General features: G+C 43.2%; 4 protein-coding genes across 4 annotated transcripts in view; 1 reads left to right on the top strand and 3 right to left on the bottom strand.

Annotated features, from left to right (window-relative positions):
• Positions 1–1119: 1119 nt before the first annotated feature.
• On the bottom strand, positions 1120–2824 carry tmem60 (transmembrane protein 60). The gene is made up of 2 exons (XM_039000605.1): positions 2661–2824; positions 1120–2224 (listed from the first exon to the last, which is right to left on the bottom strand). The coding sequence occupies exon 2, from the start codon at positions 2149–2151 to the stop codon at positions 1747–1749; it is 405 nt and encodes a 134-aa protein (XP_038856533.1). The 5' UTR covers positions 2152–2224; positions 2661–2824; the 3' UTR covers positions 1120–1746.
• Positions 2825–3176: 352 nt separating this feature from the next.
• LOC120053482 (proline-rich protein 5-like) lies at positions 3177–11893 on the bottom strand. The gene is made up of 10 exons (XM_039000606.1): positions 11766–11893; positions 7401–7526; positions 6971–7051; positions 6289–6337; positions 6114–6171; positions 5776–5867; positions 5389–5529; positions 4870–5008; positions 4480–4767; positions 3177–4322 (listed from the first exon to the last, which is right to left on the bottom strand). Exons 1-10 carry the CDS (start codon positions 11891–11893, stop codon positions 4069–4071), a joined length of 1356 nt encoding a protein of 451 aa, XP_038856534.1. The 3' UTR covers positions 3177–4068.
• A 6275-nt stretch (positions 11894–18168) lies between these two features.
• rad52 (RAD52 homolog, DNA repair protein) lies at positions 18169–24023 on the top strand. The gene is made up of 11 exons (XM_039000608.1): positions 18169–18265; positions 19417–19515; positions 20126–20227; positions 20390–20483; positions 20647–20714; positions 21607–21725; positions 21836–21911; positions 21988–22274; positions 22441–22649; positions 23306–23569; positions 23809–24023. Exons 2-11 carry the CDS (start codon positions 19456–19458, stop codon positions 23868–23870), a joined length of 1341 nt encoding a protein of 446 aa, XP_038856536.1. The 5' UTR covers positions 18169–18265; positions 19417–19455; the 3' UTR covers positions 23871–24023.
• Positions 24024–24162: 139 nt separating this feature from the next.
• LOC120054016 (serine/threonine-protein kinase WNK1-like) overlaps positions 24163–27806 on the bottom strand; it is a 63010-nt gene continuing 59366 nt past the window's right edge. Inside the window, exons 24-25 of the mRNA XM_039001371.1 lie at positions 27425–27633; positions 24163–27249 (exon numbers count right to left, since the gene is read on the bottom strand). Coding sequence (XP_038857299.1) covers positions 26893–27249; positions 27425–27633 — 566 coding nt within the window. The 3' untranslated portion in view covers positions 24163–26892. The remainder of the gene's footprint in view (positions 27250–27424; positions 27634–27806) is intronic.

The following is a 27806-nucleotide window of genomic DNA, read 5'->3' on the forward strand; positions in this document are numbered from 1 at the left end:
GATGCCGTTCTGCACACCACTGTTGTACTGTGCTGTTATGTCTGTTTGTAGCCCGCCTGTTAGCTTGCACAATTCTTGGCATTCTCCTTTGACCTCTCATCAATGAGCTGTTTTCGCCCAAAGGACTGGATGTTTTTTTGTTTGTCGCAACATTCTCGGTAAACCCTAGACACTGTCGTGCGTGAAAAGCCCAGGAGGACGGGTGTTTCTGAGATACTGGATCTGGCGCACCTGGCACCGATGATCATACCACGCTCAAAGTCACTTAGGTCACTCGTTCTAACGTTCAATCGAACAGTAACGGGATGCCTGCTTTATATAACAAGCCACGGCCACGTGATTCACTGTCTGTAGGAGCAATCAATTTTCGTGAACAGGGTGGTGTACCTAATAAACTGGCCACTGAGTGAAAATCATATGATTTCATCCATGTTCACGCATCTGAGTATGGCTGTAGCTTAAAGGATAAAAAATAAGGGAAGGTTCTAAAGGTTGTCAGACCTTCAGTCCTGGCACACCCCAGCCAGCCAGCGACAGGCCCTTTGTACAGTGTTTCTCAATCCATTCCTGTGAGACTCCAAAAATATGCACATGTTGGTTCTAACCCAGGTCCAAGCATTAGCCTTATTTCGCTAACATGGTTGATGATTACTTGCTTAGTAGAATCAGGTGTGTTAGTGCTTGACTAGAGCAGAAAACAAATACATGCAGCCTCCTGGGTGAGCCACAGGACTAGATTGAGAAACTCTGCCTTAGCAAACAACAAAACATCACAGAAGACAACATGGAGTTATTATAGCACTTTCTAACCCCGATGCCCTGGCTGCCAGTAGCAGTAACAGTACGAGTCCTGTCCATGAATAAGCTGACCTCTTACAGAACACCCCAGAGGGCAGGTAATCACTGCCTCTGTTCTCTTTGGAGTGGGTCAGGTTACCAGTTATGTAATTCTCTTTATAGCAGACTCAGAGCCTTGTTCCAAGACTTATAGAATGTACACTTCATTTCTCCCTTTGAAGTAGTCACTAATCTGCATGTGATTAAATAAATTAAAGATGGGATATACTGCTGTATAATCAGTCATACTGCTTACACCAATCCAACCCAGCAAAGTTGAGGAATTGTAAATATTTATTTTTGTGTGTGTTTCTCCGTGCTATCCACAGAAAAACAGATCCCTACCACTTCAAAAAGACACATAATTAATGTTCACATATAAACCCCTTGGACCTAACGGTTCCAGTTATCTGAGAGTAACAAAGGCACATGCACAGATCAGTCAGTCTGTCAGGAGGTCCAGTCTGCTTATGAATACCCTGAATTCTCATCCAGAGTCCATCATGGCAAAGACCAACATGGCTGCAACATTTCTTGCTGTATCACTAGGGCGAAATAAAGATTACATTTGTAAGCAGCATAAACCCATAAAACATATTGCCATATCACTACTCTCTCTTGTAGTAGTCTCTCTTGTAGTAGTCTCTCTTGTAGTAGTCTCTCTTGTAGTGGTCTTTACATCCTGTACTAGTGGAGTAAACTAAATCAATTCCCTTTTCCATCCCCATTCTTTCAGTCTTTGCTGTAGTGAAAATGAACAATTTCTCATCTCCATATTCTTCAGTTCAGTTTCTCCTACAGTGGATAACAATAATCTCCCATTCATCTCCCCTACAGACTAACTTTCAGTCTTTATATCCTAGACGGAGTAAATCAAATCTATCTCCATCTTTCTCCCTCTCCATCCTCTCACTCTCTGCGGTAGTGAAAGACACTGTAGCCCAGCTCCACCATGGCCCCGACCAGCAGGGCCCAGAGGGGAACACACACCACACTGAGCCAGATTTCCATCAGCCTCTCCAGCCGGGCGCACAGCGTCAGACAGAAGCCCAGCTTCAGCAGCATGGCCACTAGGTACCACACCCTCCGTCGCAGGTTCTGCTGGCCTCCACGCGGGTCATAGCCGGGCTTGCACCGACCCGCCATCTTCACCACGAGCATGAGGATGAGGATGGTGTCAAAAATCCATACGGGGAGGAAGATGAGGAACCAGTTCCAGGGGATCTTGGAATCCAGTTTGAGGACCAGCATGATGAGGAAGATGAGGGAGAAGATCCAGGTCAGGAGGACTCTTTGGGCCAGAGACATTCTCATTTAAGGGATGGGGTGGTGCCCTGGAGGGGGAACGTTAACACTGTGGCACTGGCAAGTCAAGAGCGAGACGAACCTGAAGATAGGAGACATACATGAGTGACATACACACCTAAAATGTGAGACAATACTAGCTAACATACCAGATTGTACAGGTTGTGATAGGAAGGTATAGCAATGTTGTCCTCCTGGCAATGTTTATTTTTTTGTGGGGTGAGGGCATGCTAAACGTATAGGAGTATGCTGTAGGTAGCTAACATTAACTACTGTAGCTAACTAGTCTCTGCAACGTGCAGTCTGAGTCTGCAAGCACACTAACGTTAACTAGTTGACACACTTCTAATGGGGGATCATGATCAGATTATCTAGCTTGCGTTGAATGCATTGCGATTTATATTTAGTCAAATAAATGAATGACAACAATATTGGTTAGCGAAAATAGCATTAGCTTAGCAGCTACAGCTAGCTAAATCTAGCCGAACTCACATATGGCCAGCCAACATTCTCCTTACCTGGATCGGAGGATTTGTCACCTAAGTATCTTTAAAAATCCATATCATAGACAATCTTGTATTTTATTGCACTTTCCGTTACGATAAAAACGAAAAGTGTCTAGGGGATTTTTCGAATGTTTATCTTCCGGTTGTCGTTATTAAAAACATTTTTTTATCACGCTATTATCCACTAGGATTGGCCATTCTCTGTCAATCATACAAAACAGCCCTCTGATTGAAGGAAAATAAATACGTGAAACCGAGCATTACCGTAAAGTACACAAAAGGTGTGCATATTTGTTTAGTTCGGTCAATGGTATAATTTAAGTAAATGGACTAAATATATATATATATATATATATATATATATATATATATATATATATATATATATTTTAAGGCAATAGAAATCTGTACTTAGCCATTAGAATTTTTATTCAAATCTGATATCACAAATGAAAGATAATTACAACCTTGGATAAAAATTTCTCATTACAGATTGTCAAAAAAAGCTAAGTATTAAAAAACGGTTGAGGTAAAACATCATAAAAATAGCTTCTATTAAAAAGCCCTTATTGAAATCACAAGTTAAGTTAAAAAGCTTACTTCACAATACCTAGCTGTCCTAAATAAAACGATTTATTTACAGTTGAAGTGCCACACAACACAGTAAATGAGACAATATTAATTATCGTTAAACCCTATTTTTCTCATCATAAGTAAACAGTAAACAACAATTACAGTTCAATATTTAGTTTCTATGGGTAATACATAACATGAATGCTTTATGACCTTTGAAAAAAGGATGACAGACTGGTCCCAGAAGTACGTTAGCCAACTTCTCTACCATTGCCACACCATACATGTCATGTTTGGCATGACAGTAAAAAAACACACAGAGGAAGGGGAACATACAGATGGGACAAGCCAGGTTAACACAGATTGGACTAGGCAGGTTATTAGAATGAGAAGCAAGATGTGACCAAATTACATTCACATCGTGTATTTACTCCAAAAGCTACTTTTATCTTTGAATTTTATGGTAACTGCAGTTCTCCAAGTTTTGTAGATGAAAACCCAGATACAATCCAAGGGCCCACATCCAAGGGCCTACAAGGTATGGCATCATAGTGGTGTGAGAGTCAAGTTTCAAAACACACAAAACATAAGCATCCCAAAAAAGCAGATATATTCAGATCTAATCAAATGCTTAGAAAAGTTAGTTTTTTCTCTAAGTAAATGCTGACTAAAAAGAGGCCTCTTGTGGGGAGAAGTATGGAGTGCACTTAACCATGTCTTTTTAGGTCTAGGTTGCTTCTAGCCTAGCCACTGATCTAAGGTCAGTTTAGCATTTTCCCCCTAATGTCTAAGATAAGATATTTGGGGAGGGCAAGCTACCCATGATTCCCTCTACTCAGTGCTCTGCCTACTCTCCCGACCATATCTCATTGACTCTGAGCAGCGGGGCTGGGAATTCTATGAATATCCCGTCTGAATCTAAGTCCAGGGACTCCAGCACCTGTCCAATGACGGTCTCCGGGCTGGAGGATCCGCTGAGTGGAGAGGAGGGGGCAGCCTTGTCCATGTCCGTAAGGGTCATTGTTGCCTCCGTCCCATGGAGGGGTCCTGGGGAGTGGAGGGGGAGGATGGAGGGGGAGGGGAGAGGAGACTCCATGGTTCCTGACAGAAGGAAGGTTGTGGGTTAGAATCAATCAGTCTGGCAAGAGTATTTTCTTATTTTTAATACTCTGGGAACTTTTACATCCTGCGCCTCTGGAAGTTTGCAGTTTGTAGTGTATGCATAACGTAAACCTAGTGAGGAGGACAGATGACCTACCTCTGAACTGTGGAACCACACAGAGCCTGTTAGCAGAGGCGCTGGAGGTGGATGCGTCGGACCTGGAGGTCATGTCAGCGTAGGCCAGCCCCTGTTCCTCCAGGCAGGAGATGATCTCACAGGCAGAGTGGCGTCGGATGCCCCCGCTGCCCACCGAGCTGGCATCAGGGTCATACTCTGCCACGGGCGTCAGGAGGAGAGGGATGTTGTAACTCTTAGAACGGACCACAGGGTTCTTAGACGGCTGGTCCACAGGCTGCTTAGGCCAGCACCACTGCAAACGCTTCTCTGTGAGGGAGGCACATAGTGTGTAAGAGAAAGAGAAAAGAAAGCAAAGGAGAGAGAAAACATAGTGGAAGAAGAGTGAACAGCGCAGTGTATGCGTCTTACCCAGCACACAGGAGCAGTGTGCCACACTGCCATCTCCAGAGTAGAGGCCGTGGGTGCCCAGGTAAGGAGAGACCACCCTCTGGACCAGAGACTCCAGACGCAGGTAGTCCTCACTCACACCCCGCGACTCATGGACACCCTAGAGGGAGAGAGAGGAGAAAGGTCAGAGCGAGTGTGTGTGTGTGTGTGAGAGAGATAAAAAGAGACAAAACGACTCAAAGATATTACATTTACATTTAAGTCATTTAGCAGACGCTCTTATCCAGAGCGACTTACAAATTGGAAAGTTCATACATATTCATCCTGGTCCCCCCGTGGGAATTGAACCCTGGTCCCCCCGTGGGAAATGAACCCACAACCCTGGCGTTGCAAGCGCCATGCTCTACCAACTGAGCCACACGGGATCCATAAAGGGGTATAAAGGGGAAACATATAAAGACAGAAAAAGAGAGTGAAAGAGAGAGAGAAAAGGAGATCAAATAAGTGAGCGATAAAGAGAGAAAGGCGTACTGTACCTACCTGCAGTATAAGCAGCATCTGTGTGACGGAGGGGGGAATGCGGGCGCGGGGCCGAGACAGAGCGTCCTCCAGCTTCACACTCAGAACTATGGTGTTCCTGAAGTGGAGCAGAGCCAGCTGTCTCACATTGGGCTCCTTACCCTGCAGGCAGGAGAGGAGAAGGGTAGAGATAGACAGAAGAATGGAGCGAAGGGTCAGGAGAGGGGGATGTAACGTTATGAAAACTTAGCTTTAAATACCTGAGAAAATATTCTTATTTATTGTCTGCTGAGAGAGAAATACAGATAGAGAGAGAGAGAGAGAGATTGAGGGTGAGCGGGTTAGAGGAGCGTCAGGACAGAGTGACAGTGAAAGCGAGATGAAGGAGAAGAGTCAGGGGATTGATACCTGTACTGGGTGAAAGATGGCCTGCAGCATGTTGAGAACATCACAGAAGAAGAAGTCCCATGTCTCTGCCAGAGAGTCCAGTGACTTCTGACCTGCATACCAACAGGAGGAACAAACCGTCTGCTGTTAGTAAGAGAATAATATCACAATGCACAGCTGCTTGGGACCTATGGCCTCAGATTACTTTGGCGTGTTAAACACAGAACACCACAGACCCTGACAAAGGTAATGTAAGCTTCAGTTCAACTATTCTTCTTTGGAGCACTGGCTGCTCTCTACTGTGTCACTCTGTAAACACATCTACTAATATTCAATTAACAGTGAGACACCACAAATACCTTCGTAGAATCTTATTTTGTCCCGTAGAATGACCATGCCCTTTGTCAGCAACTGGTTCTGAGGGACAGAGAGGTTCAATGAAACAACTTTTGTAAAAAAAAAAAGATATTATGGCTCAATCAGAAACAATCTATCTATGATATTATTTCACCATTTAGCAGAACCATCAATTACCTGGAGGTATTCTGTGAAAAACGACCCCAGCTCTGTTTTCAATAGGTATCTGAGTAAACAAAGACAAGAGTTCACCCACTAGAGCTATAGTGTACATTTGACTAGTATAATACACTGATAACACAAAACAGGCAAAAGATTCAAAACCAACTATGTAAAATTTGATGATAGCATATTATTGGTTAAGTACATGTATATTACTGTGTAGGTACATGTATTCACACCAAGGAATGTACAGTAAACCTCATATAACTGCATGGTATCTGGGTAAGTGCAACCCAGCTCTCTCTTTTAAACATACTGTTCATGTTTGTTTCCAGTGGTATAAGTATATGTTGAAACAGTGTTAGGAATAGACCCTATGATTGACTCGGCTCTCCAAGTGTGTGATGCGTGTGATTTCAGTTGTTTACTAGGCTATAATGGAGGCTGATATGACAGAACTGATGGCTCTAATGTCAGGCCTGGAAAGATAATGAGACATCTGGCAAGGCCACATGGCTTCACACACACACACACACACACACACACACACACACACACACACACACACACACACACACACACACACACACACACACACACACACACACACACACACACACACACACACACACACACAGCAGACAAATGCCATGTTAGCAAAGCGGTGTGTGTGTGTTTGTTAGTGTTTGTAACTCACCTGACACCTTCGTTGAGGACATAGAGTTCATTGTCAGACAGACCTTTCTTCTGGAAGACGGCAATGACAGCATTGTGGATGCTAGTGAACAAGCACGCACGCACGCACGCACACACACACGTACTGTTTAGATTACATTTACCCATTAGATAATAGTTCATGTTCATACAAATGTAGAATCTTAATTTGAGCGAGTTTGCTATAGCAGGAGTTATTATATGGATTATAATTAACAAACATTATTGTAGGGGTTGATGCATTTTTCGTAAGGGAAATCTGAAATGTCTAAGTGGAAATTATAAACTTGAAATACAATACATGTTTTACATTTCCTGCATTGGAGTAAAGTTATCCTGCAAGAGGGTGATCAAATGAAGTTCCTACATCTGTAACAGGCACAGACTACATGCATGGTCAGGCTGCAGCATACCTGTTCCAGGTAGCGTTGGCCCCGGCCCTCTTCTGTTTCTCTCCTCTCTCCTCCGGTGATCCCTTCTCACTCTTTCCCAGTTCACTGAGACTGGGGGAGCTCATCAACTTCAGCCTGTGTAGAGTCCTCATAAAGGCAGAGAGGGAGGGAGAGAGGGAGACAGCACACTAAGTATTGAACTAAAGCAAAGACTAGAGTCTGAAATACTAGAAGAGAATGAAAATAGGGGAGTAGAGAGAGAAGAGAAGAGAAGGAAGAAAGAGTGCAATGTGAAAGAGGGAAAGAGAGACATCTGGAATCTGGTCGAGGCAGAGACCAGAGCAGAAGACTGAATGAGAGAGTGAGGAGAAGAGAGAAAGAGGAGAAGAGAGAGCGAGAGAGAGAGAGAGAGAGGGGAGGAGGAGGAAGGAGGGGCTATCAGAGCTGTCCTTTGCAAGGGGTGGGCCATGGTGTGACTTTTCTCTCTCTCTCTCTCTCTCTCAATTCAAAGGGGCTTTATTGGCATGCAAAACATATGTTTACATTGCCAAAGCATGTGAAATAAATAAAAGTGAGAAGAAACAAATGTAATAGTAAATATTGCACTCAAAAATTTAAAAAAGATAAAGACATTTCAAATGCTATATTATCAGCTATTTACAGTGTTTTAGCAATGTGCAAATAGTTGGAGCACGAATAATGGGGGAGGATAAACAAACAGATAAATATTGGTGGTATTCATAATGTTGTTTGTGCTCCACTGGTTGCCCTTTTCTCATGGCAACGGGCCACAAATCTTGCTGCTGTGATTGCACATTGCGGTATTTCACCTAACAGATATTTACATTGACATTTTAGTCATTTAGCAGACGCTCTTATCCAGAGCGACTTACAGTAGAGTGCATACATTTTTATAACATTTTTTTTTTTACATTTTTCATTACATTTTACATACTGAGACAAGGATATCCCTACCGGCCAAACCCTCCCTAACCCGGACGACGCTATGCCAATTGTGCGTCGCCCCACAGACCTCCCGGTTGCGGCCGGCTGCGACAGAGTCTGGGCGCGAACCCAGCCCAGCCTGGGCGCGAACCCAGAGACTCTGGTGGCGCAGCTAGCACTGCGATGCAGTGCCCTAGACCACTGCGCCACCCGGGAGATATGGGAGTTTATCAATGTTTGATTTGTTTTCAAATTCTTTATGGGTCTGTGTAATCTGTGGGAAATATGCATATTTAATGTAGTCATACATTTGGCAGGAGGTTAGGATGTGCAGCTCAGTTTCCACCTAATTTTGTGGACAGTGGGCACATATCCTGTCTTCTCTTGAGAGCCAGGTCTGCCTATGGCGACCTCACTCAATAGCAAGGCTATGCTCACCTACTCTGTACACAGTCACGGATTTTCTTCATTTTGGGTCTTTCACAGTGGTCAGGTATTCTGCCACTGTGTACTCTCTGTTTAGGGCCAGATAGCATTCCAATTTGCTTAGTTTTTTGGTTGAGGCTCTCTCTCTTTCGCTCTCTATCTCATATACACACATACTACACTGACACTCCAACACACACACACACATACTACATACGCTCACACACACACACACACATGCATATTGACACCCTACATACACAAACACACTTTCACATACGCTGCTACTACTCTGTTTATTATATATCCTGATTGCCTAGTCACTTTTACCCCTACCCACAGGTACATGATGTATTACCTCAATTACATCAACAACCTCGTACCCCTGCACACCTACTCGCTACTAGTACCCCTTGTGTACAGTCTCGTTATTTCCTTTTATTTTTAGCAAATAGTTGTCTTACTTTTTAACTCTGCACTGTTGGGAATGGGCTCATAAGTAAACATTTCACTGTAAAGTCTACACCTGTTGTATTCGGCACATGTGACCAATCAAATTTGATTTGATGACAGTGTCTAAAGAAAGTCTACACCCCCTTGAACTTTTTCACATTTTGCTGCTTTAAAGTTACATCTAAAAGGGATTAAATGCGACATTTATCCTATAGATCTACATAACCTACTCCACATTGTCAAAGTAAAAGAAAGTTCTCGAACATTTTCCAAATTCAGAAAAAATAAAACTGAAATATCATAATTGGATAAGTCTCCACTGCGCTGAGTTAATACTTGCTGGAAGCACCTTTGGCAGCCATTACAGCTGGGAATCATGTGAGTAAGATTTGACCAACTTTGCAGAACTCTTAGGGCAATATACACAACCGGTCAAAAGGTTTAGAACACCTACTAATTCAAGGGTTTTTCTTTATTTTTTACTATTTTCTACATTGTAGAATAATAGTGAAGACATCAAAACTATGAAATAACACATATGGAATCATGTAGTAACCAAAAAAGTGTTAAACCAAATCAAAATATATTTTATATTTGAGATTCTTTAAAGTAGTCACCCTTTGCCTTGATGACAGCTTTGCACACTCTTGGCATTCTTTCAACCAGCTTCACATTTAATGCTTTTCTTTTTTGTCTTGAAGGAGTTCCCACATATGCTGAGCACTTGTTGGCTGCTTTTCCTTCTCTCTGCGGTCCAACTCATCCCAAACCATCTCAATTTGGTTGAGGTCAGGGGATTGTGGCGGCCAGGTCATCTGATGCAGCACTCCATCACTCTCCTTCTTGGTAAAATAGCCCTTACACATCCTGGAGGTGGGTTGGGTCATTATCATGTTGAAAACCAAATGGCGTATCGCTGCAAAATGCTGTGGTAGCCATGCTGGTTAAGTATGTCTTGAATTCTAAATAAATTACAGACAGTGTCACCAGCAAAGTACCCCCCACACCATAACACCTCCTCCTCCATGCTTTACGGTGGGAAATACACATGCGGAGAACATCCGTTCACCCACACCACGTCTCACAAAGACACAGCAGTTGGAACCAAAAATCTCCAATTTGGACTCCAGACCAAAGGAAACATGTCCACCGGTCTAATGTCCATTGCTCGTGTTTCTTGGCCCAAGCAAGTCTCTTCTTCTTATTGGTGTCCTTTAGTAGTGGTTTCTTTGCAGCAATTCGACCATGAAGGCCTGATTCACACTGTCTCCTCTGAACAGTTGATGTTGAGATGTGTCTGTTACTTGAACTCTGTGAAGCATTGATTTGGCCTGCAATTTCTGAGGCTGGTAACTCTAATGAACGTATCCTCTGCAGCAGAGGTAACTCTGGGTAATCCATTCCTGTGGTGGTCCTCATGAGAGCCAGTTTCATCATAGCGCTTGAGGGTTTTTGAGACTGCACTTGAAGAAACTTTCAAAACTGTTGAAATGTTCCGTATTGACTGACCTTCATGTCTTAAAGTAATGATGGACTGTCGTTTCTCTTTGCTTATTTGATCTATTCTTACCATAATGTTGACTTGGTATTTTACCAAATAGGGCTATCTTCTGTATACCCCATACCTTGTCACAACACAACTGATTGGCTCTAACACATTAAGAAGGAAAGAAATTACACAAATGTAACGTTTAAGAAGGCACACCTGTTAAGTGAAATGCATTCCAGGTGACTATCTCATGAAGCTGGATGAGAGAATGACAAGAGTTTGCAAAGCTGTCATCAAGGCAAAGGGTGGCTATTTCAAACATAACATATATTTTGATTTGTTTAACACTTTTTTGGTTACTATATGATTGCATATGTGTTATTTCATAGTTTTGATGTCTTCACTATTATTCTACAATGTAGAAAATAGTAAAAATAAAATAAAAACCCTTGAATGAGTATGTGTTCTAAAACTTTTGACCGGTAGTGTATATCCATAGTTTTTATAAAAATTGCTCAACCTCATTAAATTTGGCTGGGAATCATTGATGGACAGCAATATTCAAACTTTGTCTCAGATTTTCAAGCAAATTTAAGTCAGGACTGAGACTAAACCACTCAGGAACACTCAACACGTCTTGGAAAACCCTTCTGTTGTGTCTTTTGCATTAACATTTGTGTGATTGTCTTGCTGAAAAATAAAACTATCCCAAGGTTAGGTTTTCAGAAGATTGAGGTGGCTTTTCCTCTAACCTGGGTTTTACTCCTTTCATATTGATTTTGATCCTAACAACCCCCCCAGTCCCTGCCGATGACAAGCATACCCATAACATGCCACCACAATGTAATTCTGCCCTATGACACCCATCAATTTCTTTCAAGTTTCCAGTTAGTTCCATGGTAGTTATACCAATCAGATTGTAGGGCAACTCTCTGTAGCGCCATCTGCCATTCCCCACATAAGGAATGGGGCTAGGGGTTGATTTCAGACTGGCTATAGCTTTATGACCAACCTCATAAGAGGGCTAACCAGAAGGCAAATTTTGAATGTTAATCCTTTGAGTTGATCCTCACCTCCTGATTGGATGATGATTGCTGTCAATATCAGGGCTTGGGGGCGGGGCTGAGAAGGTGGTGAAGTTGAGTGACAGGGGTCGGGGGGAAGGGCGAGAGCCGTGCCTCCGACGGAGTCCATCCAGCATCTGCCAAAAGAAACATTGAGAAAACAACATAAAATTCATCAACACAAGTAACTGCAAGAAAGCCTTGACTCACCAGGGTCTTATTATTCAGGTTGGGTTCAGGTTTCAAAGTGACAAATGCTCAGAAAGAACCGTATTATACAGAACAGGCATTTCTCTTCATCATGCAGAATAGGAACTTGATTGTGTCTGTGAGCTCTATATTTTATAGATTATTATTATGTCACAGCAGCTAGCCAACCAGGAAACATTGAACACATGGAAAGAGAGAGAGAGCAGTCAAAACCACAGTGAACTCTGAACAGCCTGGTATTGGATGTTCTCTCTATCACTGGATACTGTTGCTGTAGCAGCCTGTCATTTGAGAAGTGTAACAACAGTGGTATTTTGAAATCAAAAGTTAATGCTAACTCACTGCTAACTCAAACTCATTCAGTCTACACGCACGCACACACACACGCACGCACACACAATAGAAATACAAGGGTTAGTTTTAGTTTAGAATATTTTGCATGTGATGTGTCTTCCATTGATAGGATGTCAAGGTGTCGACCAATGATGTTACAAATAATACTATGGCGCCATCAGCTGGTTATTGGGAAAAACTACAGTCTAGGCGCTCTGTTATTTTAACAAAGAGTATCAATAAAGAGTTGTTTTGATCCTAAAAACGTCATGCAGTGGGCGTATCTGAGACTAAAGGAAATTAGAGATACATTTCTTCCAATATTACACAGGTCTAATGTTACACAATAACCAGGCTTCACTGTTGTGTCTGCACAAAGGATATTGGTACATAGGGCTGTTGCAATTTGTAACGACAGTTCCTAAAAAAGACATAGTAATTTAGTAATGATTGAATAGGAGCCTACAACCCAATTTAAAACAAAATGTCATTCACTCAACTAACAAATCCTACTTCCAGTGGTACCATTTACTTAATGTCATACTGTAGCCTAATAATTGTGACTGGAGATTACAATATGCAGATTAATCTAATAAATAATAATAGGAGGATCCAAGCACGTCTGGGGCTGTCCAGGGGTTGGGGCAATGTGTGTCAGACTATGAACATGGCAGGTGTGTATTCTCTTTGTATGGCAGGCGTGTGTTGTTGTCTCTGCGTAAACTGGTCGTTGGAGCAGACGCAGACTCCACACACACACACACACACACACACACACACACACTCCCTTCGGACTGTCTGCCCCGCATGCCACGCCAGTCTGGGTATTAATTTGGATATTCTGCATTTGTTCTTGCGGAGCGGCTGAGGTCCCTTTTCTTCCATAACAATCTTGAGATCGATCGCTTTAATTTGCAAACGAGGGCATTTACCTCGTTAATTTATGAGAACCCCTAGACTACATAATAATATCCTTGCTTTATACGATATTTGATGTGTACAGCCTACACAAAGGAAATGTATTCCAAATATATCCCCATCATAGAACACGATGGCCATGTCACAGGGAGGAACGTAGCCTACATTACAGTGCGTACGTGGAGTAGACAACTTTAACATGTGCTACAGGATATGCAAACAAACTAGCCCATGTAAACAATGCGACAGTAGACTATCTTAGATTTCCCAATCAACAGACGCCCATACCTTAAAAATTAGACCATAAATAGCCTACCCGGTAGGCTATCATTCAAAGTTCACTGTACACACACATCCATAGCACGCTACGTACTCACCGTTCTCTCTCCTGATCGTGTTGCTTATAATATAATATAATGATATGGATATCATATATGGATGTTCACTAGCATTGATGTATAGCCTATCAGCAATAAACACCATAGTCTATCTCATTGTTGATTCCCAGTCTGCACTGACCAAACAGCCATTGGGGTGCAGTTGTGGGGTGCGCCAGCGACCTATGCTGCGGGAGTCATTCCATGAGCATGCATGCTCGCCCCCGTGTTGTTTTGACGAGATCCGATCCACTGGGCCAGACGCCTTGCGTGTTTTGCGTCTGTTGGTGCTTTCAAGACAACTCGGAAACACGGAATCTCCGAGTTTAACTATACGTTTTTTTTGCGTAGAGAATTTCTATTGGTCAATTCAGACATTTTTCAAGTGGTAACGAGTTTTCAAGTTGGACATTTCCGACTTTCCCGAGTAATGAGTTGTCTTGAAAGTGGCATGTGAGCGTGTATGCGCGTTTTTGTGTCTGGTGTTGTAGGGTGGACGAGATAAACATTCTCATTCAAGCGAGGAAGTTGTAAAAAGGAAAAGAAAGATCAGGATGCGCAATTTCAATTAGGCCTATAGATGTTTATATTATATTTTACAGCATTGTTCTACAATTTATTGTACATAATTTGTAATGTAATAGCCTACACATTCCCTTTTCGGAGAGCTGAATAGTTTTGAATTAGACTAGTAACCTAATTTTCCCTAGTTACACAGTTACAGGCTGTAACTATTTACCAGTGGTGGAAAAAGGACCCAATTGTCATACTTGAGTAAAAGTCATGATACCTTAATAGAAAATGACAGAAGTAAAAGTGAAAGTCACTCAGTAAAAAACTACTTGAGTAAAAGCATAAAAGTATTTGATTTTAATTATACTTAAGTATCAAAAGTAAATGTAATTGCTAAAATATGCTTAAGTTTCAAAAATAAAAGTATAAATAATTTTAAGTTCCTTATTAAGCAAATCAGACGGGACACATTTAATTTTTAAATTTGTAATTTACGGACAGCCAGGGGCACACTCCAACACTCAGACATCATTTACAAACGATGCATTTGTGTTTAGTGAGTCCGCAAGATCAGAGGCAGTAGGGATGACCAGGTATGCTCTCAAGATAAGTGTGTGAATTGGACTATTTTCCTGTCCTGCTAAGCATTCAAAATGTAACTAGAACTTCTGGGTGTCAGGGAAAATGTATGGAGTAAAAAGTACATCATTTTCTTTAGGAAAAAGTTGTCCAAAATATAAATATATATAAAGTATAGATTCCCCAAAAAACTACTTAAGTAGTACTTTAAAGTATTTTTACTTAAGTACTTTACAGCATTACTTTCATCTTCACTCACATAAACGCTCAGTGAGGGTACTTCATAAATTTGAGTAAAATCTTTTTTTTTCTTCTGTAGACCCATCCTTGGTGCTTAGGATGTTCAGGTCTGGACCTTTGTTGGTCTGTCTCCATAACAATGACTGTTTACAAGTGGATTATAATAGAGTAGAACAGAAATGAACAGTCAGATCCACACACACACACACACACACACACACACACACACACACACACACACACACACACACACACACACACACACACACACACACACACACACACACACACACACACACACACACACACACACACACACACACACACACACACACACACACACAGCTCTCATGGCAAGATTTGCTTGGGTATCAGGCTACATTGGGCTTCTGTAGCCTAGATGTAATGTGTAATTCACATTTTGAATATGACCACTATCTCCCCATAAAGTCCTGACTAATGGGGTTAGACACATGCTGCTCTATATCCAGCATTGACCCCAATCTCACCCAGTTTAAGCACAGCAGAGAGGGCTCTCCTCTGTGCCATCTGTCACATCATCATGGCACGAGTGGCGGGGGCCACTTTAGTGCAGTCAGTCAGGGTTGGCACAAGGTTGGTCGAGAAACTGCGATTATAAATATTTTTACGTTGACAAAGGTCAAGGTTATTTATTTTTCACATATACAGCTATCTATGTGACTGAAAACAATGACATATGAATTAATGATGATGATGATTCATTAGGACATGAATGCACAAATCCTAACATCCTTAAAAATACTGGACAAACCCACTTAACTCGCGTACGACCAATGAACAAAGCGAAGGGATTTGACTAGGGTAAAATTCAGGATGGGTAATGGCGGTTTGTAGAGTACATTTTTTTTGTCGACGCAACATGGAGACAAATTGAAGATACAACAACCATTTGAACAGTTTGCTATTACAGCAGATAAAGTGGACTTGTGTGTCTTGTGTGTGCTCGTTACCACACGCCTCGGGACAAGACCTGGGACATGCTTTGCTCTCCGGAACAGGGTGCCATTGAAGGGAGTGATAGCTGGAGTGGCACAGTGTTGAGGAGGACCAACTGAAATGGTAGATTCCTGGTGTCTGTGACACCCGCCGTTTGGTGCAACGCAGATCTTGTTGAGAGTGTAGTGAAACACAGAAGACACTGTCTGTCCTGCGGAGTTTTGATGCAGAGTCTTTACCCAACAAAGTCATGTCAGGATGTGTCAGTTGTCCCGTGAGAGCTTTAGTCCCTAATTCATTACAGTGTTTTAGGGGCCAAGCGTATGGTCATTTTGCAGCAGAGTGTAGAAGGGAGATTCCTAGATGTGATAAGTGTGCAGGACTTTATTTAACCTTTATTGAGACAAAGGAATGTGTAGTATCAGTGGAAAAAACTGTGCGTGTTAACTGTAGGTGTACCTATGGTGTCCGATGAGAGAAAGGCAGGTCGAGGTTGCCAGAATCCGAGTAGTACAGAAGGTGTGGTATGCTGAGGCAGCGAAGAGAGTAGTAGAGGAAGATGGTTCTATTGCTAGGGATCCTAAGTGTGTGAGTAGGCTGAGGCCAATAGAGAGTGATAGGAATAACATTTCAGTAAGGTTGGATTCTAAGCATTCATAGCCATGATAACCATGGCTATGAAATGGAAAGCAAATCACTGAAAATAAATGTTGTGGTGGCAGCTGTAGAGAAGTACTTGGGTCTACAAAATTTTACTGCAGAAGAGTTACAAGATGTGTTGAACGATAGCTTCCCGTCCTCCTAGGCTGCTGGCCTGGTGTAGGATCAGATAGGGTCAAATTGTGTAATAATGGTGAGGTTTTAATAGGTGTAGGGTTAGTTGGTGTAGGGCTAGTTTCCCCCGTTCTTTTCCTCTTCCCTTTTGTGTAACAAAGTTGAATGATTTCACACCCCAGAACAGTAGGTGGAAACACAGGGCTAGAAAATAGAAATTGTAGATTAAGAGGCCCACACTCCAGTACAGTAGGTGGCGGTACAGTGATGGTATATGCACCTTTCAGTTGGTTGCGATCCACCAATACAAATTTAAAGAAGAAGGAGGAGGGTCACATTCTTCAAGGAGATAAGTCACTCAAGGAGGTAGGGGAAGGAAGATGGCAGAAGCGGATGTTCTGTTTGAATCAGATGGCGTGTCAAGTGGAGATGAGAAGAATTGGATTACAGTGGCGAATACAAAAGGAAATAAGAGAAGTAAAGTTGTAGTGGAAGCTAGTAAACCCAAGCCTAGTTCTGATTATTTTTTGTTTGGAGTAAGAGTTTTGGATCGATGGAGTTTCCTGGGAGATCCATTTGAAGTCTATGAAAATCATGGATGCTTTGGGTAAGGTGGTGTCGGTGAGAGTAACGAGAAGTGGGCTTATTTTGTTATTTTGTGTATCTATGGAACAGAAGGACCGTGCTCCGCGCCTCAAGAAGATATCGGATTGGAATGTGTCGTGTGTGGATCTTCGAAGCAGGGCAAAGGATATATGTGAAGAATTGGATCAAGTGGTTGGTGCACAACGACTGACCCGCATGGTGGATGGAGTGAGGAAGCCCACTCTATCCATTCTATTGTTTTTTTATTAGATTCTCTCCCTTCTCACGTCTATTTGGATTTTATGAGATGAGTCATGTGAGAACAGTCATGACCAAACCCATGCAATGTGAAAAAAGGAAATAATTTGGCCATGTGTCAAGTGTATGTAGATGAGAGGGGTATCGTATGCTGCAATTGTGGTGGTGAACATGCACCTGAATTTCTGAAGTGCCCTGTTAGGGTGAAGGAGACGGAGCTGGCAAGAATAAGGGCTGTCCATCATGTCTCCTGTCCAGAGGGGGTGAGAAGAGTGGAGTGACGTTGAATAAGTAATGGTAGTAGGAGTAGAGACACCAGATTATGTTCCTTGTCAACAGAGGGATCCTGACATGTTGCATGTTATGAATTTGGACTTTGTAGCATTTATTGCATTGGTTATCAACTGTACAGCGCAAACAGAGAGGAAATCAGAAAGAATAGTCATCGTTGTGAGTGCGGCTGAGCGTTTTTTGGGACTCAGATTTTACAGCAGAGACATTACAAAGAGACTTGTAGATGAATGCTCTGTCCTCACAGGCGCCTGAGCAGGAGTGAGGTGGTTGTTTTACCACCCCATACAGTAGGTGGCGGCAATACACCAATAGGTTGTAGTCTGCCATAAAACTTTAAAGAAGAAGAAGATGCGTCACTCAAACTTCGACTCAGGGGCAAGCGGGAAATACAATATTTTGTAGCTAGCTAGAATTCACTAGCTATAAACTTAACACGCTCTAAACTCTAAGGTAATTTACGGAACATGTATTAACTTTCCAACGTTTGTGAATAATACAGCTTCACCTCATAGCTAGCAAATTTTTCATCGGCTGATATATGCCAAAACAATTGCTAGCCAGTTAGTTATAGCGAGCCAACTAGTTAGCTAGCTAGACACATTCCAGAAATTAGCAGTTTGTATCAAAGCGATAGCTACATTGTAACTATTCAAATCAAATTTTATTGGTCACATACACATGGTTAGCAGGTGTTATTGCGAGTGTAGCGAAATGCTTGCTTATTAAGGTCAAAGTATCGAGTTCGTTTGCAAACTCTGCGCACTTCGTTATGTCAGCATTTACATTTTCTAACGGTACGTTGCCGATTTGGACAGTAATACAGCTGGATACGTTTTATTAGTCGTATGTACTGGATACACATGGCATACACCGTCCAACGAAACGCTTACTTTCAGGGTCTTTCTCGACACTGTAACAGTAAGAAACAAATATATAACAATACGAACAAAGGAAATGGCTAAGTAGAATAGAATACACATTTAACCACAAGTAGATATAATGTTAATACAGGAAGTGTCGTGTGGCAAATTTTGGTGGCACCATAATTGGGAAGGACGGGCTCGTGGTAGTGCATCTTTAAGGGGCGGCAGGTAGCCTAGTGGTTAGAGCGTTGGGCCAGTAACTGAAAGGTTGCTAGATCGAATCCCTGAGCAGACAGGGTAAAGATCTGTCGTTCTGCCCCTGAACAAGTTAGCCTGTCTTTGTAAATAAGAATTTGTTCTTAACTGTCTTGCCTAGTTAAATAAAAACAATGACCGGACCGTTATTAGTGGAATGGTATGAAACAAATGGTTTGATGCAATTCCGTTCCAGGTTTTATTATCAGCCGTTCTCCCCTCAGCAGCTGACAGGAAGGCACAATTGAATGCTTAGAGACCGTCAGCTTGTGGCCGTGGGTTCTTTTTTGATGCTGCGGGCCTTTTACAGGCACCATTTCGAGGAGATGTCCTAGATGGGTGTGAGCACGGTCCCAGTGATGTACTGGGCCGTTTTCACCACCCGCTGGAGGACCTTGCGGTCTTGGATGGAACAATTCCCATACCAGGCCTTCATGCAACCGGGCAGGACTTGATTGACTGTCTGTCATACACTTTTTGCAGCACCTGCCACAGTATTGATAAACTGGAGACTGTGAAAATATGCACCATGATACAGAGGAGGACAAGAGCAGCCAAGCATCCAACACGCGCTTCGGGCAGGTAGGTTTGGGGTGCATCTCAGGAGTCTAAAGTGGCTCCAAATCCTCTATCCTTTCATGTAAACACTGATGTGAAAGAACTGGACAAGGATATGCGTCATCCATCCTTTGTTTTCAGATCAGTTAAAGCTGCAATATGTAACTTTTTGGGTGACCCTACCAAATTTACATAGAAATAGAGATCTGCCATTCTCTTTGAAAGCAAGTCTTAAGACACTTGTAGATCTGTTGTGAACTATTGCTATGCTTCCCATTAAGTTTAGTTTTAGCGGCTTTTACTTTAAAAGTACTTCTGAGAGTACTATATTTTTGGTTATGGAAAATATATTTCACAGTGGTTTAGATGGTACAGTGATTCTCTATAGTCTACACTATGCTTGTTTTGTCACAAACTGAAATTAGGCAAACTATTAGAATTTTAGCAACCATGAAATGGCGGAGTGATTTCTGCATAGTGTATCTTTAAGATGCAGGATAAGAAAGCCTCTTTAGACTATAGAAAATACCTTAGACTTTTTTTTATCCACCCAAATGAATAAAAACAGTGTAGGACACTGACCTTTTTGCTTTATAATGGCAAGCAAACCTCAACCAAGACTTTATCTTTCCAGTATAACTATACTGCAGAGGAGTACCAGGCAGTCCAGAATGCACTGCGACAGAAGCTGGGACCTGAATACATCAGCTCCAGGATGGCTGGAGGGGGCCAGAAGGCAAGGCCAAGTCACACAAACTTTTTTGTTGTTGAAAACAACTTCGAATTACATCCTAATCCACCCAAGAGAAAACTAACCAATAAGTACACACTTCATCATCAGCCTTCACTCACTAAAACGCCCGCTTGGAACTAAAAAACAGTGTTGTCCTTGTTGCAGGTGTGTTACATCGAGGGGCACCGTGTGATCAGCCTGGCCAATGAGATGTTTGGATACAACGGCTGGTCTCACTCCATCTCCCAGCAGAATGTCGGTAGGAGAGCTGGAGCATCGCTAGCTATTAAACAGTATATTTAGACACTTACTTCTGTCTTCAGTCTAACCTTTATTATTTATTTATGACCCACTGGGTACTGTATATGAATGTGTTAGTGTAATGCACAGTCACAACACAGCGACGGTCTGTCTCCTCACAGACTTTGTTGACCTCATCAATGGGAAGTTCTACGTTGGAGTCAGTGCGTTTGTCAAAGTCCAACTGAAGGTGGGTGATGGGCAGAGAAGTCAACCATTGTTATTTCAAATCTACAGTGCCACTGTTGGCTCTTCCCAGTTTTGGAAGTGTGTTTCAAGGGAGGGTGCAATGAGTTGTGTGTTGTTCGGCAATGCTGTGCCAACATTGGTTATTATGTTTACCCATTAAATAGTTGGGAGCATCTATAGTACATATATAGTAGTACATACACTGAGTGTATAAAACATTGGCACCTTCTAATATTGAGTTTCAACCCCCCCCCCTTTTGCCATCAAAACTGCCTCAGTTTGTTGGGGCATGGGCTCTACAAGGTGTCGAAAGCGTTCCACAGGGATGCTGGCCCATGTTGACTCCAATGCTTCCCACAGTTGTGTCAAGTTGGCTGGTTGTCCTTTGGGTGGTGGACCATTCTTGATACACACGGGAAACTGTTGAGTGTGGGAAAACCCCTCACCGTTGCATTTCTTGACAAATCGGTGCGCTTGGCACCTACTACCATACCCCGTTCAAAGGCACTTAAATCTTTTTTCTTGCCCGTTCACCCTCAATGGTGCGCACACACACACACATAATCCATGCCTCAAGGCTTAAAAAACCTTTAACCTGTCTCTTCATCTACACTGATTGAAGTGGATTTAACAAGTGACATTGATAAGGGATCATAGCTTTCACCTGGATTCACCTGGTCAGTCTGTCATGGAAAGAGCAGGTGTCCTTAATGTGTTGTACACTCAGTGTCTATAGTAGCATATATAGTGTACAACTTTGTTTTTTAATACAGTTTACTCTGTTAGCACCGCTACAAACCATTTTGGGTGTGTCAACTCACGCTTTTTACTATAATGTATTTCACACACTTACTGTATTACTAAGTGTGTTTGGTGTGTCTCTCTCCCCATAGGACGGGTCGTTCCATGAGGACGTTGGCTACGGGGTGAGCGAGGGACAAAAGTCCAAGGCCCTGTCACTGGAGAAGGCCAGGAAAGAGGCGGTCACTGATGGACTGAAGAGAGCACTCAAGTACAGGGGGAGACACTACACTTCATGTACCATGAACTACTTTTTACTGTGTGCGTGTGTTGGTGTCTAAGTTTGTTGTAGTTCTGATATTTGATCCCCCATCCTTCCAGATGTTTTGGAAACGCCCTTGGGAACTGTATCATGAATAAAGAGTACCTCATATCCATCAACAAGATCCCTAAACAGGTTAGATACTGTTCCTGTCAACTGTCATTTACATCCATCCATCCTTTCCAGTGTTCACTGTCTGTGTCTCTCCCAGCCTGCTCCCCCTCTGGACCCGGCCCAGACCAAGCGTTCTGACAGTGAGCCGTCAGTGGAGAAGGCCCGGCTGTCTAGCTTGGCCCGGTGGGAGGGTGCTGGGCCTGGGTCAGGGAGGGCACCACTGGAGCAGCCCAGGGCCCACAACCACCACCAGGCTCCCCCAGGGGAGCACGGGGACAGAGGGGGAGCCAGGACCTTTCTCTCACACACCCCTACTGCTGCCTCTGGACCTGTAGCTCCCTCAGCTCCATCAGACAGTGAGAACAAGTGCTGTAATCTTGTCAGGTAAGCAACAGCCAGATGACTAACTGTCAAACCTTTCTTGTGTATTGGTTTTATTACAGGTGTGTCTGTCTCTATATTTCCTCTCTGTACCCAAACTCTTACTCTTACTCTCACCTCTGTTCTCTCTCTTATCTCCTCTCTATCCCTCTCGTCCTCCTTCCTTCAGGTCTTTATCAGATGTGGAGGACCTCTGTCTCTCTGACGCCCACACAGACCCCAAGCAGCTGAGGAAGCTCAAGCAGCAGCAGCTGCAGCAGAAGTTCCGCCAGGAGATGGAGGTGAAAAAGCTCCTGCAGGGACAGGGACAACCTCTGCTCCAGCTCAAGACAGAGGGCCCAGACACAGCTATTGCACAGGCACCCAGTAGAGCTCATGGTAAGACAATAAGCAAGCAAGAAAATACTATATTTTGGAGGACTGGTGCTTGGCTTGGGCAGGAGCTCACCGGAGTACCGGCACCTTACATTTTCTATTGTGAAGCTCCTGCACCTAAAATATAAACAGTCCCGGTACCCAAAATGATTTCCGGCACCTATTTCAGTCCAAGTCGAGCACTGTGGAGGACCATACAATCTGTTAGCAAGAAATGTCCAAGTTCTGTATTAATGCAGTATGGCGTTAGTGTTAGCGTCAGTTAGCCATGTTCTATGTGACTGGTGTTCGTCTTGTACTAGTGTTGCCATGCTCTTTGGGAATGGGATACCTCTCCTTCCAGGTAGGTTTAGCACCCCTGACCAGGGACAAAGACCACCATGGCTTACAGCACACCTAGTGGACACAAAGAACCCTGCAGCAGGGATGAGTATCTTGCCAGTACCGTAAACCACCACCAGGGAGCTCAAGTAGAATGAATGGGAACTACGCATATCTGGTGTTGTGGAAATCTACCTCCCTATGCTGCCGTCTCTGTTACATGTGTACCTGAATACTGTGGCTGCTTCTAGTTGTTACTGTTGTACTAGGGGCTATAAAATCCCCATAGTGTGACAATATACTGTATATTCTCTAACACTTGTCATCGTCCCCACAAGATAACCCAGAGCTGTGGGACTTCACTCTTGACGGCATCCAGGAGTTGGAGGCCCCAGCAGGTGGACATTCTACAACATCATCCTCGTTACGACCCAGCACGCCAGGGGGTAGTCACCAAATGCTGACCCGCAGTAAGACACCTCAGAGAGGGGCTTCACCATCCCTACGACCCCCCGTCAGGCCCCACGAGCCCCCACCACACGGCCAAGGACAGGGGGGACACCAACCCCAGTATCACAACCCTAGGACATCTGACAGGGCAGGTGAGACTGGGTAATGAATGAGCTGCTTTAAAACAGTGGACATCATTAACCCTGGTCCTGGGGGACTACTGGGCGTGCTGCGTTTTGTTTCAGACCTGAACTAACATATCTAATTATCAACACCTTGATTAGCTGAATCAGGTATTCTAGTAAAGTACCTTCAATTTAACCAATTTGAGAAACATTCTTGTTATTGGTACAGCATTTTCTAGATTATTAATTGCCTTTTCTTGTCACAGGTGAGGCATTCAGTCCATGTAGACAAGGACAGTACATGAAGAAACGCAAGCTGGACACTTGAGAAAAGGCTGTTACCTAAAAGCCATTTTACCAACAAGTCTTCATTTTGATTTGTATTTTATTTTAATTGAGTATATTGGCATCTCCTGTTGCTGCTAAATGTAAAGAAATGTTTATGGTTTTTGTAAATAAAATCAGGGCTTTGTTTGCCTTTCAAAAAACTGGACTATTCTTTTACATGCAAGTGTAACCTTTGTTCTGAATGTAATCATGTTACAGGTCCAGGATCCTGACCACACCAACCTCATTGGCAGAAATAGGTCTACTTGGTGCATGTAAAAGATGAAACAATATGATTTCAGTTGAATTTTTATTAATTTTTTAACACTTTGTACAACGTGAAAAAACAACCATAGAGTAGGCTGGTCCCTGGAAGAGCAAGAGAAAAGATGGACAAAAATCCAAGAGTACAACATGAAATAACGTTATAAATGTCAGTAGCCTAAGGAGACAATTGTGCCTGTAGAATCTTTTCACCACTTGAGGATAATTGGGTGATTAGTAGCTTGTGCTGTACAGTGGGTTGTTGTAGGTAAGCCAAAGGTCTAAAACCAGTTAGCATGCAGAATTCAGGAAAGACAGATGCCAATATTATATTGAGATACATTGAAACCTGAGCAATTCATGATCGGCACTTTGTGTGGCCTTGCCTACAGCAAAGAAAAGCAGGATCTCAGTTTTCCCAATATCAAAAACACTAAATAACAACCCTCGTCGGCATGAAAACATTTCCCCTTGGTCCCTATTAAACATTGCATATTCTGCATTGCAGTAACTTATTATTCTCTAGAGAAGTTAAAGTAGTAATTCAATCCAGGAGTGGGTTTGGTCACTGTATCGAGGGGAATGGCACTCATCACGTAAGGTGGCAAAGAAGCAAGAGAATGGTGCCAATGGAGAGAAAAACCACAGTTTAGTTTTCTTATCTGTTGAAAACAAGTGCTGCTATGCAATACTGTACTGATTACATTCACTTAGACAAGTCATACCCTTTTTCAACAACCAACATAAGATACACAAATGCCGGTTTTGGTGACCACAGAAAATAACCTGTTTTCATGCAACACTGCTCTGCTTTACATGAGTCAGTCCTGTGTTGATATAAGACTCACCTGCCTCTTCTGACAGACTTCATTAGGTATGTTTAACTTTCACATGAAACATTTACCGATGTCTATGGACGTTTGATGGATCTCACAGGTCGGCAGTTAACTGGTCTTTCAGTCACTGGACTCTAGTCCATCAGAAAGAACAGTAGGGCTAGGTGATTATGGTGGAAGTTCTCAGTAGTGAGGATGCGAAGCACTAAAGAGTTCTGAAAGTTTACAGGGCTGTCCGTGTGTGTACTGTGTGGGGGTGGGTAAATCGCAAGACATAATACTTACTCTATGGCGATGAGCATTATATGAAAGCATTATTTAAATGTAACACATGTACCTTGCATGTATAGACATATACACAGTAAAACAAAACAAAAATGACAGGGTGGTGTATGATAAGAGCTGAAGAAGCACAGGACTACTCTGCTGTTACGGAGTACAATACCAATAATAACCCTGCAATTGCACGTTATATTCCTTTAACTACATGTTGTTTAACAACATTTAATAGTTAGTGAAACATCAAAATATGATGGCTGAATACAGGTCCATAGAGAACATATTGTATTTGTATTTAAATATACACACAAAATAAACCACAGAAAGGGAACCCCAGACAATTTGTCATGATTTTGAAATATGACGACAACGGGAAATAAGGTTGGATAGATTTGTGAAAAGTTTACATTTCTAAGGTCTGTGTGAACATCATGCCCCGTTCACTGCTAGATAATATACCAGTAGTATCTATAGATAACCCCATGTCTCAGGAATGTACCGAGGGCCATAGCCTTACTTATCAGAGTGACTACAGTACACCAGGTGGTGAGGTGAGACAACCGACACAGTAGCTGAAGCCTACAACTCAAACAGTTGATAAGCCTAACCAGTCTCTAAAGCGTAAACCAAAATCACTCATGGATACAGTCAGGCTAAATCCAAAGCATGGACATGACAGGAAGTAGATAATGATAAACTATCTACAGACAGGTCTGTTACTTAGCTCACGCTAACAGGTTATGGTCTCAAATAAGAAAGTAACACCCTCAGTCAGGCATAACATCACACCATCTCAGAGGGACAGATAGTCAAATATAACCATAGAATCATAACCTAGGACAAGAAATATTTGTTATACAAAGAAAATGTGTACATGCGTTTAGGGGTTGAAGGCCACTGTTACACGGGGCCAGGGACTCACTCCTTTCCCCACAATGCTATTATTGCATCTTACTGTATGGCGATGATATGGGTAACCACTATCCAGTAAAACCTTACCGACTTCCATTCACTCTTCTTTCCTTCTCTACATACTGTATCTCTCTCGACTTTCTTTATACAAACTTGATACCCACAATTCATCTGTTTCTCACCAAGATAGCTTCCCATACCATTCAACACCCCCGAATCTCAGCCAATGACAGTAAGGCTAGGAGGTGCGTGTGTGTTGGCAGGGTTTCTCTCCATCTTCTAAATTCTGTCCTAGTTAAGCTTAAGGCCAGTTACAGTCAAGAAGTGATTAAGAGTTCCCCCTCCCTATCCTCTCCTTCAAGGGAATGATGACGTCACAATGGTGCTTTCAACAGACGTCTCTGGCCGTTGCTGTTTGTGCTCTTGGCTCAATGGACAAACCTAAATGTCAATCACAACCCGCTTCCACAGCCATTGGCAGAAAAGACTGGGCCCTGGTAGGGGTGAAGGTGTGATTGGTGTGCTATGGGTATGTATTGCACTCTCCCTCCAACCGACAGACAGACCTCTTTTTTCGCCTGACAGGACCACAGTCTCCTCTCCTTCGTTCTCTTCTTTTTTGTTCACCTCACCAATAAGCGAAACAGAACAAAACATCAGAGAGTGCTAGTAGTTGTCCTATGGCTCTCCTCCTCCCTGCCCTCAGCCTAGCCTGACTAACCCAGGTCCAGGCTACGTGGGCCTCAGGTTGGGGCCTCCAGGGTTGCTGACAGGTTTCTGAGTGGCTCCCACGTGGAAGGCCTGCTGAAGGGGGGCTGAGGCCGAGGAGGGGGCTTGGGGCTGGTACTGGGCCTGCGGCTGGGTGGAGGCCAGGAGGCCCACCTGACAGGGACCTGTAGGTCCTGCCCACTGGGGGGTGCTGTAGGTGGATGGGCCGTAGCCAAAAACCTGGGCAGGGGTGCCCAGAGAGCCCTGACGCGGGCAGAGGGGGATGGAGGGGTTGGTGGAGGGGTGGGTAGTAGGGCAGAGGTGGCCGGGGGCAGAAAACTTTCGGCCCATGTTGGCTTGTGGAGGGATATGTAGAGGGATCTGTAGTTAGGAAGAGGGGACAGGAGAGAAGGAGAGGAATTGGATAAGGGGAAGTTACAAAAAAACACTATTAAGAAAAAAAAAAAAAGCAAACAATCATGAAAAATAGAGCTAAAAACATAGATTGGCAGATGATGGAAATGGCTGGTCTTTAGACTGAGTCGTGAGGCCTTACGTCGTGTCCGGGTCCCTGGGATGTCCCCTTGGGTCCTTTCTTGCCGTGGGAGAGGCTGATGGCGTCTCGAGCCCAGTTGTCAACTAGCAGGTGCAGGTCGTCTGTGAATGTGCCCTTGCGACTCTGTGTTACGGCCGGGGCCATGTTAGGGCCTGACGGCTGAGACTGGCTGGTGTTCGCTCCACTGTCTGAACTGGTCCCACTCACTCCTGGAAGACATACAGAGACGAGTTCAACCTGGGAAGCCAACTCGTTTCTCAAATCAAGTTTGGCTTCTCTTCTGGAGATGTATCATCTCTTGGTTTGATGAATATTACGTGGGTTTGCCTTTCTAAAACATGTAGTGAAGGAGCATAGACAATAGGAGCGCCGCTGGGTTTGC

This window comes from Salvelinus namaycush, chromosome 9 (genome assembly GCF_016432855.1).
Source record: "Salvelinus namaycush isolate Seneca chromosome 9, SaNama_1.0, whole genome shotgun sequence".
In the NCBI taxonomy this organism is placed as follows: Eukaryota; Metazoa; Chordata; class Actinopteri; order Salmoniformes; family Salmonidae; genus Salvelinus; species Salvelinus namaycush.

Excerpts from the sequence above, each read along its gene's own strand:
- tmem60 (XM_039000605.1), bottom strand. The coding sequence starts at position 2,151 with ATGAGAATGTCTCTGGCCCAAAGAGTCCTCCTGACCTGGATCTTCTCC.
- LOC120053482 (XM_039000606.1), bottom strand. The coding sequence starts at position 11,893 with ATGCTGGATGGACTCCGTCGGAGGCACGGCTCTCGCCCTTCCCCCCGA. Across the intron at positions 5,009-5,388 it reads AGATGCTGCTTATACTGCAG|GGTGTCCATGAGTCGCGGGG; the intron begins GTAGGTACAGTA and ends CTCTCCCTCTAG. Across the intron at positions 4,768-4,869 it reads ACACTGCTCCTGTGTGCTGG|AGAAGCGTTTGCAGTGGTGC; the intron begins GTAAGACGCATA and ends CCTCCCTCACAG.
- rad52 (XM_039000608.1), top strand. The coding sequence starts at position 19,456 with ATGCACCATGATACAGAGGAGGACAAGAGCAGCCAAGCATCCAACACG. Across the intron at positions 20,228-20,389 it reads TGGCTGGAGGGGGCCAGAAG|GTGTGTTACATCGAGGGGCA; the intron begins GCAAGGCCAAGT and ends TCCTTGTTGCAG. Across the intron at positions 22,275-22,440 it reads AAGTGCTGTAATCTTGTCAG|GTCTTTATCAGATGTGGAGG; the intron begins GTAAGCAACAGC and ends TCCTTCCTTCAG.